The sequence below is a fragment of the Erpetoichthys calabaricus genome, chromosome 1, assembly GCF_900747795.2.
Source record: "Erpetoichthys calabaricus chromosome 1, fErpCal1.3, whole genome shotgun sequence".
Lineage (NCBI taxonomy): Eukaryota > Metazoa > Chordata > Cladistia > Polypteriformes > Polypteridae > Erpetoichthys > Erpetoichthys calabaricus.
This window is the reverse complement of record NC_041394.2, coordinates 62,134,999-62,152,590: the sequence shown is the minus strand read 5'-3', so window position 1 is coordinate 62,152,590 and position 17,592 is coordinate 62,134,999. Positions and strand designations below refer to the sequence as shown.

The following is a 17,592-nucleotide window of genomic DNA, read 5'->3' as shown; positions in this document are numbered from 1 at the left end:
ACTAAGCAACAAAACACAGCTGATGAGCTTTTAGCTTTGTTCCCAGTGGAGCAACCCAATAACACCTGCATTCAAAAGTGCTGTGTGGCACAGTTAAAATTTTAGATTTCATTGGTTACTGCTGGCAAAAGCAGCTTCATTCTTTCTAGGTGCTCTTGTTGCAGTGGCAGCAAAGATGGCAGTCCTGGTGCAATGCTAGAGAAAAGTTGCAAAGACAGAAATTGCACTCTTTTTCTTATTTGTTTATTTTTTTTTTTTCATTTCACGTTTCTGTAAGAAGATCAAATCAATGTCGTACCACCAAAGTGCAAAGTAAATTATCTTTGAGTGGCACTAAAACCAAAATAAGTCTCTAGTACCTCTGTGTTTAACTCACCCGTCTGTCAGTTAGCTTGCAATGCTGACTGCCCTAATATAATTGCAAAATTCTATGAAACAGAAGTATGATGATTATCCCTATCCATTATTCCAGTTTGCAGTATTTTTGCTAATTTATGCAAAGAACGCACCATAACCACCCAAGTAATACATGGTGTCAGTTTTTAGGTGAGAGAGCTGCTACAGAGAACTTTTTGTGTGGCAGAAGTAAAGGTATATAGCAGTGTTTTCCACCCTTTTTCTTTGATGGCACACTTTTTGTAATCCACAAATCCCCAAGGCACACCACAGTTCTACTAACTAAAAAACATTAATTGCCATACATGTGCTAAACTGTCCAAAGGGTCTTTACCGGAGACGGCATCAAAACAATCAGTTTGGAGATTGGGACTCGGAGACATAGCACTTAGTGAGCACTCGTATGCCCACTGTTCCTTGGGTTTGTAAGAGTTGCTGGCGAACATGCACCCTGGCTGCTGGCCCCCCGACATGTCTCCTGGTTGCTTCAGCGCACTCTTAAGTGCTGTGTCTGCAAAACAGCATTCGTGGAGCTGCTTTTATATTGGCTTCCCCATGTACTCCAGTCCTTCTCAGACAGGTCTCGACCACCTGAGGAGTGTTTTTTTCTTCAGTTCAGTACCCAGTAGCATTATACTATTTTTTTCACAGCACACCAGATGATAAAACACTTGTGTAGAGTATAATTATCAAGTCGTTGGTGATGTTGAACAATGAGGAATGTGCTTGCTTTATCTTTTGTGAGTATACAAGGTTTATCTTTTGTGTGTATACAAGGTTGAAAAACATGGGACGCATAGTGTGGCACATCCACATATGTAGAAATAATGTTGTTGTCCTTTGGTAAAAGGAAGCAGCTTGCATACACCTTTTAATTTTTTTTTTTCTTGTCTCTCACACTTTCAATTGAGACTTAAAAATACAAACATCACAAAAAAAGTGCATCACTGTAGTTTCCTTTGAAGTGTAATTTGTTATAAGTAATTACAAAGGTTTACATTTGTACTTAATATTACCCTTTTCCACAGAGGAGTCTTCACGGGAGTGGGGAGAGTCGCTCCGTGACCCCAAAGTATTCGGACCTCTCACTCAGGATTTTTTCCTGCTCCTGCTATTTGTTGTCCAGCACAGCCTTCTTGCTTCAGCATCTGTCAAGAGATGGTGCCAAGCTATCTTTGGAGTACTACAGCGAGCCTTCTATGTATTCACCACTTCCTTGGCATTACAGGTGAGGGCATTGTTGGCAAGTTCACTGTCAAAAATTCATTAAGGAAAGATAGTCTAAAACAATTGGACAAATCGAATACTCTTGTATCACTGTGGTTATAGTTTCTTACTTTTATCAATAAATCACTAGTACATGACCTACTCGTTCAAATAAGCACCTTGCAGAACAGCACTCGGACCCATTAAAAGAAAGTGCAGATTAAATCTTCTGTATTGTGAAAGTACTAAAATATCTTGGAAAAGGTTAATTCTTGTCTGGCATTAAATTCATGCAGTAGTTGTGTACTCTTCGATAGATGTTTTGAAGAATTTTCTTTTAGTTTCTGCATCCTATGTGCTGACTGATCATTCAGTTTTTACCTTACAATAATTCTTTGTGTAATGATGTCCATTAGGCTTTTAAATGAATGTGTTCTCATTAATCTTGTCAGTGCCTGATTATTCGTTTTTTCCAAGAAAAGTCGTTGATATGCAAGGCAGCTTCAGCTTGCTTGGTAGAGAATTTACATTTCAGCCCCAGATCATTGTAATGTGTACCAATTAACACTCATTTATTATTATGTAAACTTAAACTTCAGTACTACAAATGACACATTTTATGTATTTGAAAACACTAACTACAGTCACACTTTTATGCTTCCCTGAGTTATTTCCACATCCTTCAGTCTTCTTGAATTTTTTAACCTAATGTTTCTCCGAGTCAAATTGATGAAGTATTATTTTGTTAAAAACTTTCAGTGATTAACACTTCAACCTGGTGCATATTTCAATAAAATTCAGTAGTAAATTCTTAAGCTTTATTCCCTGTTTTCCCAGCATATATTGCTGTAGGCAGCCAGGTAGTATAACTTATTGACTAAGGTTTTTGACTTGCAGCCACCAAGTCAAGTGGTCAGATTTGATGTGGGTACACTGTTGACTTTAATACAGCAATCTTCTTTATGGTAGCAATTTTTGCAGCTTCCATTATTATGAGATACTTTTTAAATCTCACAAGACAGAAAAGTTAGCAACATAATATGCTAAGTATTCTAAATTCTGGTTCCACCGTCAATATTTTGGTATGTTTTCAACATTATATTCAACTAGCTCTTAGAGAACTGTTGAGAGTACAGGTAAAATTCTGTTACAACGAACTGCCAGGGACCTAAAAAGTATTTTGTTATAATGAAAATTTCGTACTAATGAGATTCTATATTCGTCGCTATATTCTCATGGTGCGAATTATGTCCAAATCCAATGGCTGAAGCACTGCTGTGCAATGGGGTGGGAGAAATTCAACGCAAACATTATATAAATGTGGAAGCATGTTGTGGGCAGCACCGAATCATCCTTTTCTTCTTCAGCATATTGTGAGGTTTCTGAACTCATTTGGGATCCCCATCCACCCCCATCCAACGGGGAAACATGTTGAAGTGTGTCCCAAAGCGCGATTGCCGTGTCTGTAGAAGATTGTCCGTTGCTGGGGCAGGGCAACAGCAGGCTCACAGTGCTGCATTGAAGTGCCACAGAAGCAAATTATGAAAGATTGTGGTTGTGCTATAAGTTCCTGTCCATCACCCAGTACTTTAGCAAAACCAGCTTTATACAGGAACAGCACAGTTATTTATTGTAATGGGATCTGCCACTCTCCTATACACAGACACAGCAGTCAGGCAGGGTTGTGGCAAGGTTAGTGGCCAAGTAATACTGTTCCCTGCATTTACAATATTCCTTGCATCGCCCATCGAGATCTTTTCTGTTTACTTCGGTGGCGAGCCGCAGCAGAGCTGTGAGCCTGCTATTTCCCTGGCAACAGATTAACAGTCTTCCACAGACGCGGTGATCGCACTTTGGGATGCTCTTCGGTGTGTTGTCCCGTTGGGGGAGGTCCCAAGAGAGTTTTGAAACCTCACATTTTCTTGAATGACTGCAGAATTAATAGGAATGTTTCTAGAACACATAAAAACTGCTTTTTCAATGACTTCAAATGCAGCCGGTTGCATATGTTTACAACCCGAGATTTTTCTTCTTTTATTGCTTGGTCTTTCAAGAAAGTTGACAGTGTCGATGGTGAAATTCCGAATTCACCGGTGTCTTTTTTTTTTTTTGTTCTTTTTGCCGGAATCAAGAGCCGCAAACATTTAAAGTTTGTTTTTCCTAATATTGACTGTTATCGTGTTTTTGTGTCTACCATTTCTATATGAGGGTAACAGAGAGTTAAATTCCAATGGATGTTTTTCAAATGTTGACGAGCAATAAGCAAACGGTATCGCTGAAAACCATTGAAAATAAAAACGGCAAAAAAAAACAGCACAAGGAAAGTTTGAAGAAAGAAAAAACAATTACAATGTTTCTGTTTGGGGATCGTTGTGCACAAATGAGCTGCGACCACAGAACTAACTGCTCTGTGGATGATTCATTCAGGTATTTCAAGGTCTTTTGGGCACTTCATTGTAATGAAAGTATCTGCTGAAATGTATTTCATAGTAACAAGATTTCTATAGACTCGTGTCATATGGGGAAACTGTCTGGACCATAAAATTACTTCGTTGTAATGAAAATGTCGTTGTAAAGATATTCGTTGTAACGGAATTTTACCTGTATATCAATATGGTGGAGCCATATTGATTAAAAAGGATTTCATAAGAAATGCACTTCTGGGCTTTGGGACAAGCAGGCATATCAACAACTTTTCAGTTGGTATCATATACTGTATGTGCAGTATATATGTAGTGAGGGGGAGAATGATTTCAGCAGTCTATACTGAGACATGCAGTATTTTATCCTGGTAAATTGGTGATAGTATTTTGAAGATAATTCTGGATTAGACTTGAAGACATTTTTCTTGAGGCTTTTAAATAGTGACTTACCTTTAACTTGTAGTGTGAGTGGGGCCTCTGGTAGCCGCATTTCTGTCCAGTTTTAATGTAATACTTAGAACAAGATGCCCAAAGAAACATGAGATGAAATAATTTAATGTAAGTGTAATGCAGACTGAATAGAGTATTTCCACTTTTGTAGAATCAGAGTGGGATTAGTTCCTAAATATTGCTCTTCTTCATCACATTTAAATTGAGCAGTCTCCTTAACTGTGCTGTATTTAAATTTATAATGTCCTTTATGGGTTTGTATTGCCCTCTTGTGAACTAAATAAAATACAGAGTCAAGTGTGGAATAAACATTTCTACTTGAACCTGGGTCTTCATTACAGGAATGAAGTTGACTCCTTTACACTTTGAGGTAACTCCATGAACTCTTTAGCTTCTGCTAGTGTGCAGCACAACCATGATTTTATCTCCAAAGCACATTTTATGATTCTTCAGAATGAACACTGTCCTACAGTATGATCTGTAATTTGGCCTGTGCTACATGGTTTGCATATACGTTGCTCTCCTTATTTTGTACTTTTGTATTTTTTAATTTAAGTTATTAATCTAAATAATTCTACTTAGTCTACTAACCACAGTAGGGACACTATTTGCTCTGCTTTTAAATTTATGCTGACTTCCCTGCTGTTGCCTTTCCAAACAGGTGGTGATAAGGTACTGGCAGCCAGTACAAAATGCTCCTTTGCTGTGGAATGCCAGTACTGCTCCATGGGACACATGGGTACCTCTCTTGTGCTTTATCCTGCACTTCATATGCTGGCTGATTATCTTCAGCATTGTCCTCATTTTTGACTACCCAGAGCTAATGGGCATCAAGCAGGTAAGAGAGATACAACTTCTGAGAAACAGTTCCTTCCATATTTGCCTGTGACAGCAAGATAATAAGATCAATCAAAAATGTGAATTTACTTTGATTAGTGTAGAGTCCCACAATTATTTGAATCAAACCATAATGTTATGCATCAGCACACCACATGAATACAAACACTGGCATTTGGCACCCAGTTGTCCATCCATCCATTTTCCAACCCGCTGAATCCAAACACAGGGTCACGGGGGTCTGCTGGAGCTAATCCCAGCCAACACAGGGCACAAGGCAGGAACCAATCCCGGGCAGGGTGCCAACCCACCGCAGGGCACTCAGTTGTATATGGAAAAATTACCTGATTAATCTCAAAGGCAAGACAGTTAATTCTAAGGTTAGATATTAATGTTGATATTTTTGTTGGTAAGCATGGTGATTCAGTGGTTAGCATTACTGCCTCAAGCATCCAACATCTGGTTATCTTCCGTACAGTTACTGAGATCAAGGTGTTGCTGCCCAGACAGAAATAAAGAAGAAGGTAAAATGTGAAATAAAGCAGGCAAAGCTAAAGCAAAAGAAAGGGTTGAAAATGTACTGATAACCTTGTTCTAATCATGTTGTGTTGAATTGACAGGGATTAAAACTGACTATCATTTGGTCAAAAATTCAGTGCAGTGGATTTTGCTTCTGAAATACTCGGCAACAAACTATTTCGGGACTGGAGCTAGGTGTCTGCCTTTGTTTAACCAGAATGATATCACAAAGGTCCTTTAAAAAACTAAAATAAAAAAAAAAAAAAACCTCTGGCAAAGACAGAAAAAGTGAATTTCTGTTTCACGTTTGTGCAGAGCAACACTCTCCAGCATTCCAGTCTGTATTTGAAATTAGGGATGTATGATATCTTAAGAGTTCACATTGGCATTTCAAGACATCAGTGACGTACGGTACCATTCCTTATATGGGGAAGGTTTGTTTGTCAAAGGAGGAGGAGAGATGCTTGTTGATTGCAAATAATTAGCTGTTCTACCACTGCTTGCTATGAATATACTGTAGGTGTTTTCACAACTAGTCCTTTTGAACCTTTTTTTTTTCCCACGAAAATCCAGTTATGTGAAGATGTCAATAGCACCCTGGTGTGGACCAAAACAACTCTCATGAAGTATGATTAGGATTTGACATAGGGCTGATCTACCTACTTGAAATACTGTGTATGGGTTTAATTGTGCATGCTGTGGTTGTCACACTAAGCGTCTGCTGTTGGTAATAGGGAATCTCATTCACAGCATAAAGAGTTGAGGGTTAACATGGAGTATTAAAACAATAACAAGGTACAAATAAAAATCCTATAGGTACGAATGTAATACAAGTCGCAAAAAACAACTCTCACAATTAGCAGTCAACCAGAGTAAGCCAAGCACCTGATCAGGCTCTTCACTTCTCTTTCATGCACGATTAGACAACAGTTGTTAATTCACTTGTGATCTGGTTGACCAAAACACATACAGAAGTGGTGAAAAAAACGAACAGTAGTGCCCCACAAGACTGACGAGTGAACCCATTAATCTTACAGTATGAAAGTGATGGATGCAGGTGAAGTGGGGCATCATCTTAATGCACAAACTAACTTTGACATACTTAGTAAATGTTAATCAAACAATCCAAAATGAATATAATTAACAATTTATATATAAGAGTTCAGACAGTAGACGTATGATTTGAGGTTACGTTTATCGTGGCTGCTGGAAAGTAAATAGGGAGCATCTTACATTTAAATAAAACTTACCTGCTACATCTACCGCCATAAAACTGAAGCACATATCCTGGCTTTCTTTTGTACATTTGTCTGTTTCTGACCTGTCCTTTTTATACCAAACATAGCAGTGCATAATTATCAAGTATTCTTCCGTTTGTTTGATATTAGGTGTTTTGCTCACACAGCTGTATTGGTGAATAAACTTTATATTTAGGAAAATGTTGTGGTGCACAAAGACAATTATTGTCAACCCGCCATAATATTTTTTCCCTTGAAAAAACATTTCTGCCCAGTGAAAGAAGTTCACGACACAGCCATGGGGTGTTTATTGATATGTTTACTATGCTTGAAAGTTTACAGTGTTAAATGCAACTAAATTGAAACAGTGTAATGAATCTCCTGATTTGGAACAAAGCAAATAGGCTGGCTGCAGAACTGCCTTATGAGTACTTAACATATTTCTTGTGAGGTGCATAATGCATTATATGCATTATATATATATATATATATATATATATATAATATATATATATATATATATATATATATATATATATATATATATATATATATATATACATATAGTACAAACCATGCCTCTATCTGTTTGTGTGCAAGTTTCCTATATGTTTTCTTGTTAAGGGCACGCGAATTAGCTAGCTGCACGAGACAGAAATGTCGAAGCGAGTGGTATCACATACCCTAACTGCATCGAAAAACCTAAGAAACACAAGCTTAGCTGCAAAATTGAGGGCACAACAATATCCCGGCGATTTTTACGAATCTGGACAACTTTTCTGCAAGTTTTGCCAGCATACCATAGACTGGACACGAAAAGATACTTTCAATAACCACGCCAGATCTAAAACCTATCTCAAAAACAAGGAGAAATTAAGATCAAAAAGTGTTCCCCTTCAGGTAACAACAGAGGAAACAACAAAATTGTCAGATGCAAGACACCAGTTTGTGTCCATGTGAGTCAGACATACCGCTCGAAAAAATGATAAAGATGTGTCATTTTTTTTTATTAAGCATTGTAAACAAGGAGGCACGTTGCCAGAAAATGAGAGCAGTCTTCGTCAAACTCATTTGCTCTATGTCTTTGAACAACATATGGATGCCGTTCTTCAAAAGATTCGTGGCAAGAAAATATATGTTGTAGTTGATGAAACCACAAATAGCCGAGACCACATAGTTCTCAACATAGTGATAGATGAGTAAACATTTGACTGTATTATGATTCTTTTATGTAAGCAGTTCTAATTGTACTTGATGTATTTACTGTGAATCATTTAACCGATTAAATTATACAGGTATTTAACCGGTATTAACAGTCTTTCCCGTAGAAAAATGTTATTAGTGAACAGCACTGGTTGTTAACGGGTTCCCTTTTAAAAATTAACAACGATGTTTCGGATTTGATAAATGTTTTGCCTTGTGGTGACAAGGCACGCAAGGTCCACATTTGACTGTTCAGTTATAAACTCGGCACCTACAAATCTGGGCAGAAGAGCAGGCTTTTCCGCAGATGCAACGAGTCCTTAAAAGCAGGCCACTATTTCTCTTTTCTAAGAAGGATGCATCAAACTAGTAACAGCTCTTACAATTCTGGAGGGCACTCACTGTCCTACTGCAGTCTCAGCATAGAGCATCATCATGAAGGGAACTGCAAAATCAGTTGTGCTAGTGTGCTGTTTCATTAAAAGGAATGTAACGTGCCATTTCATTATTGTTTTGTTGTAGCTGTTACTACTTTCTTACAGTAAAAAAAAAAAAAAAAAGTTAAAACGCAAAAATCCAAATCAAGGAAAAATAAAACTATTAAAACCTATTAAAATAAAACGGAATTTGTGAAAAAATAAGACTGATTCCATAGGGCCTTACTTTCTTAGGAATTCTTTTTTTAATAAAGTGGACAAAACCATAGCAACACTTCATTTATTGAATGTTTTTGTTACATTTGTTTTTATATGTTGGTTTGGCAACCTCAGAGTTAATAATATAAATTATCTTAACAACATTGTTAAAATTAGCAGTAAAATAATTGGTTTGCAGCACACCTTTCTTTTTGAGTTGTACTACAGACAAGTTAAAAGCAGGCCGACTCGATTCTGTCAGACAGTAGCCATCCTCTTTTTTCCTAAGTTTCACCTGTTGCTGTCAGGGTGCAGATTTGTCAATTGTAAATTTGGCAGGTATGAGCACGGGTCTGTACATGAGCTGTTCTCAGATGTACTAGATGGACTAACTATGTCCAGAGCTATTTTCTTTTGCCTTATGCCCAGTGCTGCAGGGATAGATTCTGTGTTGTAACCCTGAATTGGATTTATTTGGTTTGAGTTCAGTGGTGGTGTTGTTGTGTTATTTGACCCACCTTCCCTTATTTCTTTACTACAACAGAGGAGAGAGTTCATTGATATCAAAGCATAAGATAAGATATAAACCTTCGTTCTTCACGTTCTGATGACTAGTAAGCAACATTTGTGGCCATGCTGAATCTGATGAGACCAAGGCTGCTGTGACCTAGAGACTCGGAAGTTGGAGCCTGAAGTAAAATAGTATTGTTTTAATACTTGCCACTGACTTGCAGTGTTACTTTGAATAGATCACATAACTGTCTTGTGCTCTGGTTATAGAAATGAGTAAATAACTGTTACCATTGCATATGTAACATGTATTTTGTATCAAAGCCTTGATAAATGCTACAAAAATAGGTTGTTAATATTCTGACTATTTCCATGAGTGCTCCTTGTGTAATGCAAACAGAATTTTTCAGCTTGTCACAAAAAACCTAGTGCCAACTGTGATAGTTCTTTCCAGTGGGTTTAACACAAACAGGCCTAGCAGAAATAAGTTCAACACTACTTTATGGATGCTGGCCTATAGCAGTGAATCATTAAAGGGAATGACTTTATAAAATTTAGTGTGAAAAAGGGATATGAAATATTGAGCAAATATCTACATTTTACTATTAGGTTATTCTTTTATTAATACAATTAAAAAATAGTTTTGAAGGAAATCACAATGAACAAATCTAAAATTCTATTTCATGTATAAGATCAAACCACAATTTTCACAATGTTAAATGTTCACACGCACACAAAACAGTAGGAGGTTGAATTATTAGATTACATTAGATAAACTTTATTAATCCCATAGAGAAATTCAGATGCATGCAGCAGAAACATAAAAAAGGATACAGACTCACAGGAGAAGTAATACAGCCAATCAGTTGATAAATAAATAAATGTATACTGTGGAAATATTTCAAAATGAACTTAACAAGTACATCAATAGCATTTAATTGCCTGATAGAAGAGGGCAGAAAAGACCCCCCAGAGGTACTTCTTAGCACACCATGGTGGAATGAGCCTGTGTACTAAACTCATTCCAATTCAAACAAATCAGCATTGAATGACAAAGAATATGATGCAAAGGGGATAAAGTGAATTATGCATAGTGGGAAGTGAATTTTAACCTCTCTTATTAGGGAGGGGACAGAATGTGGGACATTAGCCTTGCTTTTTTTGTAATGTCTATGTTGGGGCATTTTTTTCCTCAACATTTAATCCACAGTTCTATCTCTACATGGAGATTCATGCAAGTGTATCAATCTTAAGAACAGTTTGGTTTTTTTCTACAGTGTTTTACAATAAAATATATATTATGCATTTAAAATCTAATGCTAGCTCAGGAGTGAAGATCAAAAAAGTATCAAAAGTTTTTTACAGACAAACACCACTTTTAAAAATCATTCATTTAAACATTAAACGTGAGTCATTTCTTATTAAACTTAACATTACCTGTTACTAACATCCTTGCAGCCAATTGTAGTCCCTGGGAATATGTTCAATGGTCTATCTAAAGCTGTTGAAAAAGTAAACTACATGCATATACAGACTTTAAAAACAAGTTCATGTCTATGTAAAGTACAGGTCTGTGACACTTAAATAGTTGTCATAGTATTTAATAGGATCATTTGTCTCCCATTTGTTTTACAAAAATGTAGAGGGGAAAAATGATAACACAACAACCAAAGAGATTAAGAATCATGTCTGATTTCTAAACACAAATGAAAGGAACAAGACATAACAAAAATATTTGAATTCTTATCCATCATATAAACAAAGATAATAAGTATAAAGTGCTTTTCTTGCTACTCAAAGTGTTTTACATAGACAGAGTGACATTGACTTTTCAAGCAGAAAATCGGAGTACCTGAAGAAAAATGTATGCATAAACTGGGATAATGTTCAGACTGTACACAGACAGACAGTAACCAAGACAAGATTTTAACCCCATATTTTACAGCTGTAAGGCTTGTTACATGAGTAGCATGAAGAGAAAGAAATACATGAATATTCTACTTTTTTACATAAACTGGATATAATGAAATTAATATGTGCATGTTGCTGAGTAATAAGCATTTTTTAATTAAAAGATAAGTTTGGTATTTTTGAGGTTGAACTTACTTTTTGCATGATCATGGTGTGCTTTAACGTGCAGTTATTTCTACAATTCACAGCCAAATAGTCAGTAGAACAACAATGTGTCGAAAAACAAGCGTAACAAATGCATCCATTTTGAACCTTAATACCGTATGCACATTACAGGCAGTCTCCGGGTTACATATGAGATAGGGGCTGTAGGTTTGTTCTTAAGTTGAATTTTTATGTAAGTCGGAACAGATACATTATTTTAATAAATGCTATTGTTGACCAACTGTAACCAAGTGCTCTGCCAATGAATGGTGGAGTTTCACCCCTCTCTGACCTTTTTATTATTTCCACTTTGCTTTCCAAGGTGATGGTTTTTCTCTTCTTTACTGTATCACCAGCAATTGCTTCAGATTTGTGTTTCAGAGACCTTGTTGAAGGGTGAAGACAAAAGGTTAAGATGAGCTCTTCTGCACAGCACTGTACCTGCTATCAAGGCAGGAAGACACCCCTCGTCAGCACATCTGATGTACTGACGAGAGACAACTTCCTACTATGTACGTAGCAGTACAAGCAGGCTTGCTATTGAGAATGAATGGGGGCAGCAAGGGGCGGTTCACCAGCCGCCCACCACACAATCACCTCCACTTGCATACAGTATGCTGCCTGCAGCGTCAGCCCACCGAGAGCGAAAAGGGTATGGCCAAAGGCGGATATTGAATCGCCCACCACCGTCCCCATTCAACAGGCAGCCACCTGAAGCACACTACAATGCTGCTCCCTGCCGCCCTATTCACCCTAAATGGCCTCCGTTCCGGCACAGCCAGGTCACTGCTTGCAGCATCACCAGCCGCCCACCGACAACAAATGGGGCAGCCATTCGAGGGACACTGCAAGGCTGTGTGGTGGGTGGGCAGTGAAACGTCCACCTCTGCCCCATCCGGCTTCCATCCAGTCGGGAGCAGTAGCTGCGGAGGTGTGGTGGGCAAGCAGCGGAACACCCCCCTCCGCTCCATCAAGCCTCCATCCTGCACACGAGTGCTTGCCACGCACCCAGCCGCCCACTGAGAATGAATGGGGTGCAGCCCCCACTGCCCCATTCATCAACCGGAGCCACCTGAGGGACACTACACTGCATGAGCAGCGAAACCACCCCCCTTCAGCCACCGCTTGCAGCATCCCCAGGCAGGAGATAACGGAGCGGCAGTTACTGAGGAGCCTGCGTCGCGTCCCCCAGACAGATGAAGGAGCAGCTGCGGCCCCGTTCGTCAGTCATATGTCAGATGTCCGTAACTTGGGGACTAACTGTATATACATTTTCTATTTGGTTTTACAAAAAAAATCGTCCTTTCTTTGTGTGATTTGTGTAAACTGTGAAAGAAATTCCACAACCCACATAATCCCTGTGTGGAGAGCGCGTTGAGTAGTGAGAAAAGCACTATGTCAATGTAAAGAATTATTATTATAATTCTATTTCTTTGCTAGACATCAAAGACGTTTTTGCATGATTACTGATAAATGCCTCAGTGGATACTAAAATTGCAAATGAACCATGATAGCAGTTGGGGCACTTGGGCCATACTTGATTGCAGGTAGCCTTTTATTTTTAGGTAAGCATACAAACACTTTGTTAAAAAATGCATTATTTATCACATAAATTCATTTTTTTTTTTAGCATGTAGTATTGTGTGCATGTGCTTTTTATCTTTTGGGGATAGTTAGAAAACACATTTGGCATGCATGCAGCTAAAATCATTGGGCAATCCAGAACAAGAAACATAAGATGTGTAGATTTAGTTTTAATCATTTTAGTGTACAAGTTAAGCAGCTCAAAGTCACACACAAGCAAGTAGTCACTTGCATAACGCCACATTGCAGAGTTTTTGGTAAATCATACATGCCATTTGGGTGCATAACTGGAGCCATCACAGGACTTGCATACTCGTGTACACTAGTTAATCTCGATAACACGGAGACAGCATGCAAACTCCACACACACACTATAACCAGATAGGAAACAATAAAATAATGCTAAGGTCTTCATGTATAAAAATATTACTTTACTGAAATAATAGAATTATATTTGTGAAGTTAATCATTTTACTTTTTTTTTCAATAATGTAAATAAAAAGATGCTATCACTTAATGATATAGCAAAGTAACATGAAGCAGGCACACTTTCAGTTTGGCTTATGTCTGAAGTCTGCTCTGACATGCTTGCCAGCTAAAGTGCTGTAAATAAACACTAACTTGTGATTTAATCAATATATGACTAAAATAGACAAATGAAGCATAACGTTTTGACTGATTAAACTGAATTAGAAGGCTTGAAAACAATATTAGATAGATAGATACTTTATTAATCCCAAGGGGAAATTCACATTTTTTTTTAATTTATTTTATTTATTAACTTCTCTAAATAAAACTGCATAGTTTATTCAATATAACCTGCAGCATATCTTTCAGTGACAACTAGTATTATTTTTGGCATTTCTTACTAGATGCAGTCATGTTGGAATTCGAATGTTGCACTCTTAATTATTTTAATAACTGAATACAGAAGCTACATTCTAATCAGTTTTACAGGTACACAAATCTGTTTCCTGAATTTTTTTTTTTGTTTATGTCCATCTAACTTCCCAGTGATTCAATGGGAAACAAATACATTTTTTTTTAACTCCTCTTTGCTCGATCAGCTGCTGGTTTGCTGCTGCCGCCGTGCCGTATGATCTGAACTTCGCTTGTATACCATACCCCCCCCCCCGCCCAAAAACCCACCCACACACACCCTGCCAGCGCCACACACCGTTGTGAAGAGTGCAGCTAAATGCACACCAAGGTGACGCGATCGCTCCTCTGAAACCCCTCTTAAACGGTGATACATTGGGAAACAAGTAACAGTTGTTGTTTTTTTTTTTTGTTTTTTTGTTTTTTTACATCCTCTTTGCTCAATCAGCTACTGACTTGCTGCTAACTTGCTGCTGCTTTCTTTCCGCGTCATTGGCCTTTTGGGCGGCGCTTTGAACATTTAAAAGCCTGTACAGCACTTGTCCTTTTTTCCTCAAACACTGTGCGATCTCTTTTCGCTTTTCCTTTTTTTCACCGAGTAATATTTTCCGTTTGTTTCTGCTAATGTGATCTTTTCACTCATTTTTTTGAGACTTTTGAATTTTCCTAATTCCATTATCTCTAACCTGCTCTGCATGCGTGTCACGGGACTTGCTTACAAAGGCTGTAAGTATGATGTGACGTGCCTTTCTCGTGGGATGTGAAAGTGTCTCTCTTCAAAAGTGTCTATCTGTCTCTCTCCAAAAGATCATGTCTCGTTGCCAGACAAAAAGTCTCATCCCAAGATTTTTTTTATATAATAGAGAGATATGTATTTATTTCTATGAATATTGACTAAGGTATGACTCTGAACAAGTCATTGAACTGAGCTAAACTGTGTGGAAATTATCGGAGTGTGTCTTTAATAAATGTTTAGTCCTCAAAGTGTGGAGTTTTAACAATCTGTGTGTATATGTGTATGTATGTGTGGGCAAGTAAATGAATAGGTTTGTATAAATACTGGGGTGGGCAAAAAGTTAAGTTTATAGTTGTGAGTACATGAAACTCAAATTTATTCTTGTATTTTTATTTAGGAAATTTCCTGAGTGAAACCAGTGTAATACTGCTAATTTTGTTATATAGATCATTTCATAATTGCACCTCAGTGTCCCTTCCGTGGAAAAAAGTTATATCAATTACCATTAATGAAGATTAAAATGTGTTTTTAATTACAGAAGGCTTAAAAAATACTAATTCTTTTGTTTTTTTCCCCTCTTTTTTGGTTCTAGGTGTATTACCACTGTCTAGGATTAGAGGATCCCCTTTCCCTAAAGTCTCCCCGTGCTCAGAGACTCTATGCACACCTCCGCCACCCTGTTTATCTAGAACTCTGTGTGGTATTGTGGATTGTTCCAAGTCTGTCACTGGACCGTGTGCTACTGGCAACAATGTTGACACTCTACCTCAGTTGTGGCCATTCACTGGATAACCTAGACTATGCCTACCTACGTGCCCAGTTGCACAACAAGCTGGACCTCTTCACCCGTCAGGAGATGGGTGGAGAGGTCAGCGAACTCAATGGTGCCCAAACAGATGAATCCAGAAGTACTTTTCACAAGGCGGACTGAGTGAACACCCTGACAAAAAAATGAGGCTGTTCCTCATTTGGGAAACTTTAGACCAGTAGTATTGTATTGAAAGGGACATAGTGTGATCTTCAAAACCTAGAAGGCAGTTCAAGGCAGATTTATGGTTTCTGGGCTGATCTGTGGGAAGTTTGACCAAAAAATGTCTTAGAAAAAGAATTTGCTTGTTTTTAAAGTTACATGTCTGCAATTCATGCATAGACACCTTAAATATTGAGTGTATGTGCGTATGTTTGTGTGTATGCATGCACACCATTTCTGTTTGTTACATGTTGCTAGTTTACAAGATGACATTTGTTCTGTGTAATATTTGCACATTGCTGCAGACAATGCCTTGTGCTTCATTTGTTAGACAAATAGAAACAAAAGTACTTGTCAAGCAGTCATCTTAAACTTTTATTCTGTAGTGGTATATGAAAATGGAAGGATGCAGTTACTGTTCATATATCAAAACAAACAGCAGGTCCACAAATAAAAATATATCTCAGGTGCAGTGTCACATGTTAAGAAAAGGCACAGAAAAGATGTGTAAAATTATGTGACATTTTTTAATTAACACTCAGTAGTGATTTTTTTTTTTTTTTAAAGAATCCTAAATATTTTCCAGAAATGGACTGCTTTTCATAAAATTGCACAAACTGAAATAAGATTTTTAGAAATTTAAAGTCTTTTTATTACATGAATATTTTCTAAAAATTGAGGGTTGTACACATGGGGTGCATTTTTGGAGTGGTTGCAGATAAAGAAATTTATGTTCCTTGGTTTTATTTTTAACAATGCTACTGATTTGAGAAGTGGTTGGTAACAACCCTGTCAAAGACCCCTTTTATGCCACTTTTCTATCATTCTGAGACAGTTTACACATGCGTCATAAGGTTGATAACACAGAGGCCAAGGCAAACTATCAGCAGGAAATGCTGTAAAGATGAGCATTTAAAGATTTAGTTTTATTTAAAAGATCATGAATGTTTGCTGTTGTAACAGAGTGGAAAAGTGTATTTTAAGTTTTAGTCATCCCGAAAGCTGTTTTTCACCAAATGGTTGAACATTTGAAGGGTGGAAAAAAAAACTTCTGTTTTATTGATTGCAGTCTGTTTTTACTGAATGTTTATGGTGAGTGTGAATGGTATGTGCATCTGGTATGGTATGTATCTTTTAAGTTGTGAATTAACAGAAATGTTAAATTTGTGAATTTGTAGCCTTAAAATTCACAAAACTTTTTAAATATTGAAACACCTTTTTTACATGATGACTAGAGTATTTTTATTATTATGTATGTATAAAATAAAATGGCTGCTGCAGACAACAACATCTAATATTAATAGCTAAAACAACAGCACAGAACCTTGCGAACTATATTATTTAAAAAGTACTACCAAAATGAGTATTACTCTGAACTAGCAGTTGGGTGGTTTACTTTAGTGAATGTTTATTACGTTTCCAATGCAATCTGCTTTTATTGTGGCAAAGTAAGTCCATACTGAAATACTTTCATTAGTAGGTATATATTTTTCGATAACATAGGAAATAATTTGTATACAAACTTTTTTTTTTAATGAAAGTTTTGAACTTTTTACAACTGTTTTGTACTGTATATTTATGCTGCAAAATGATACTTAAGAGAAAATACCCTTCATCCATGTGTACAAAAGGCATATGTTTTGACTCCAGACACTTTATTGTGTTAGTGTGTGTGTGTTTTTAATAAAACAAACAAAAAATTGGTTTTATTATTATTCTGGTTATCAGAAAGCATTCTTAAATGGTCAAAGTAGGCAAACATTTTCACACCATGTATAAACGTTTCTGAGTGGGGTGTGGAGTTCCGTTGTTTTACATTTATTTATTTTTTTATCATGCTTGTTGGCAGTTACTCTTTTTCCATTGACTGGAATTCAGTGGAAGGTGTGGT

The 17,592-nt window shown here is 37.2% G+C and overlaps 2 protein-coding genes and 1 long non-coding RNA gene across 3 annotated transcripts in view; 2 read left to right on the top strand and 1 right to left on the bottom strand.

Moving 5' to 3' along the window:
• nrm (nurim) overlaps nucleotides 1-17,403 on the top strand; it is a 24,129-nt gene extending 6,726 nt beyond the window's left edge. Inside the window, exons 2-4 of the mRNA XM_028800710.2 lie at nucleotides 1,425-1,624; nucleotides 5,137-5,313; nucleotides 15,324-17,403. Coding sequence (XP_028656543.1) covers nucleotides 1,425-1,624; nucleotides 5,137-5,313; nucleotides 15,324-15,662 — 716 coding nt within the window. The 3' untranslated portion in view covers nucleotides 15,663-17,403. The remainder of the gene's footprint in view (nucleotides 1-1,424; nucleotides 1,625-5,136; nucleotides 5,314-15,323) is intronic.
• The window catches only part of LOC114650889 (tenascin-like), a 585,410-nt gene that overhangs the window by 331,233 nt on the left and 236,585 nt on the right, over nucleotides 1-17,592 (top strand). The gene's annotated exons all lie outside the window — the stretch shown is intronic.
• Nucleotides 1-17,592, bottom strand: part of LOC127529643 (uncharacterized) — a 744,809-nt gene that overhangs the window by 563,521 nt on the left and 163,696 nt on the right. The window lies entirely within an intron of this gene.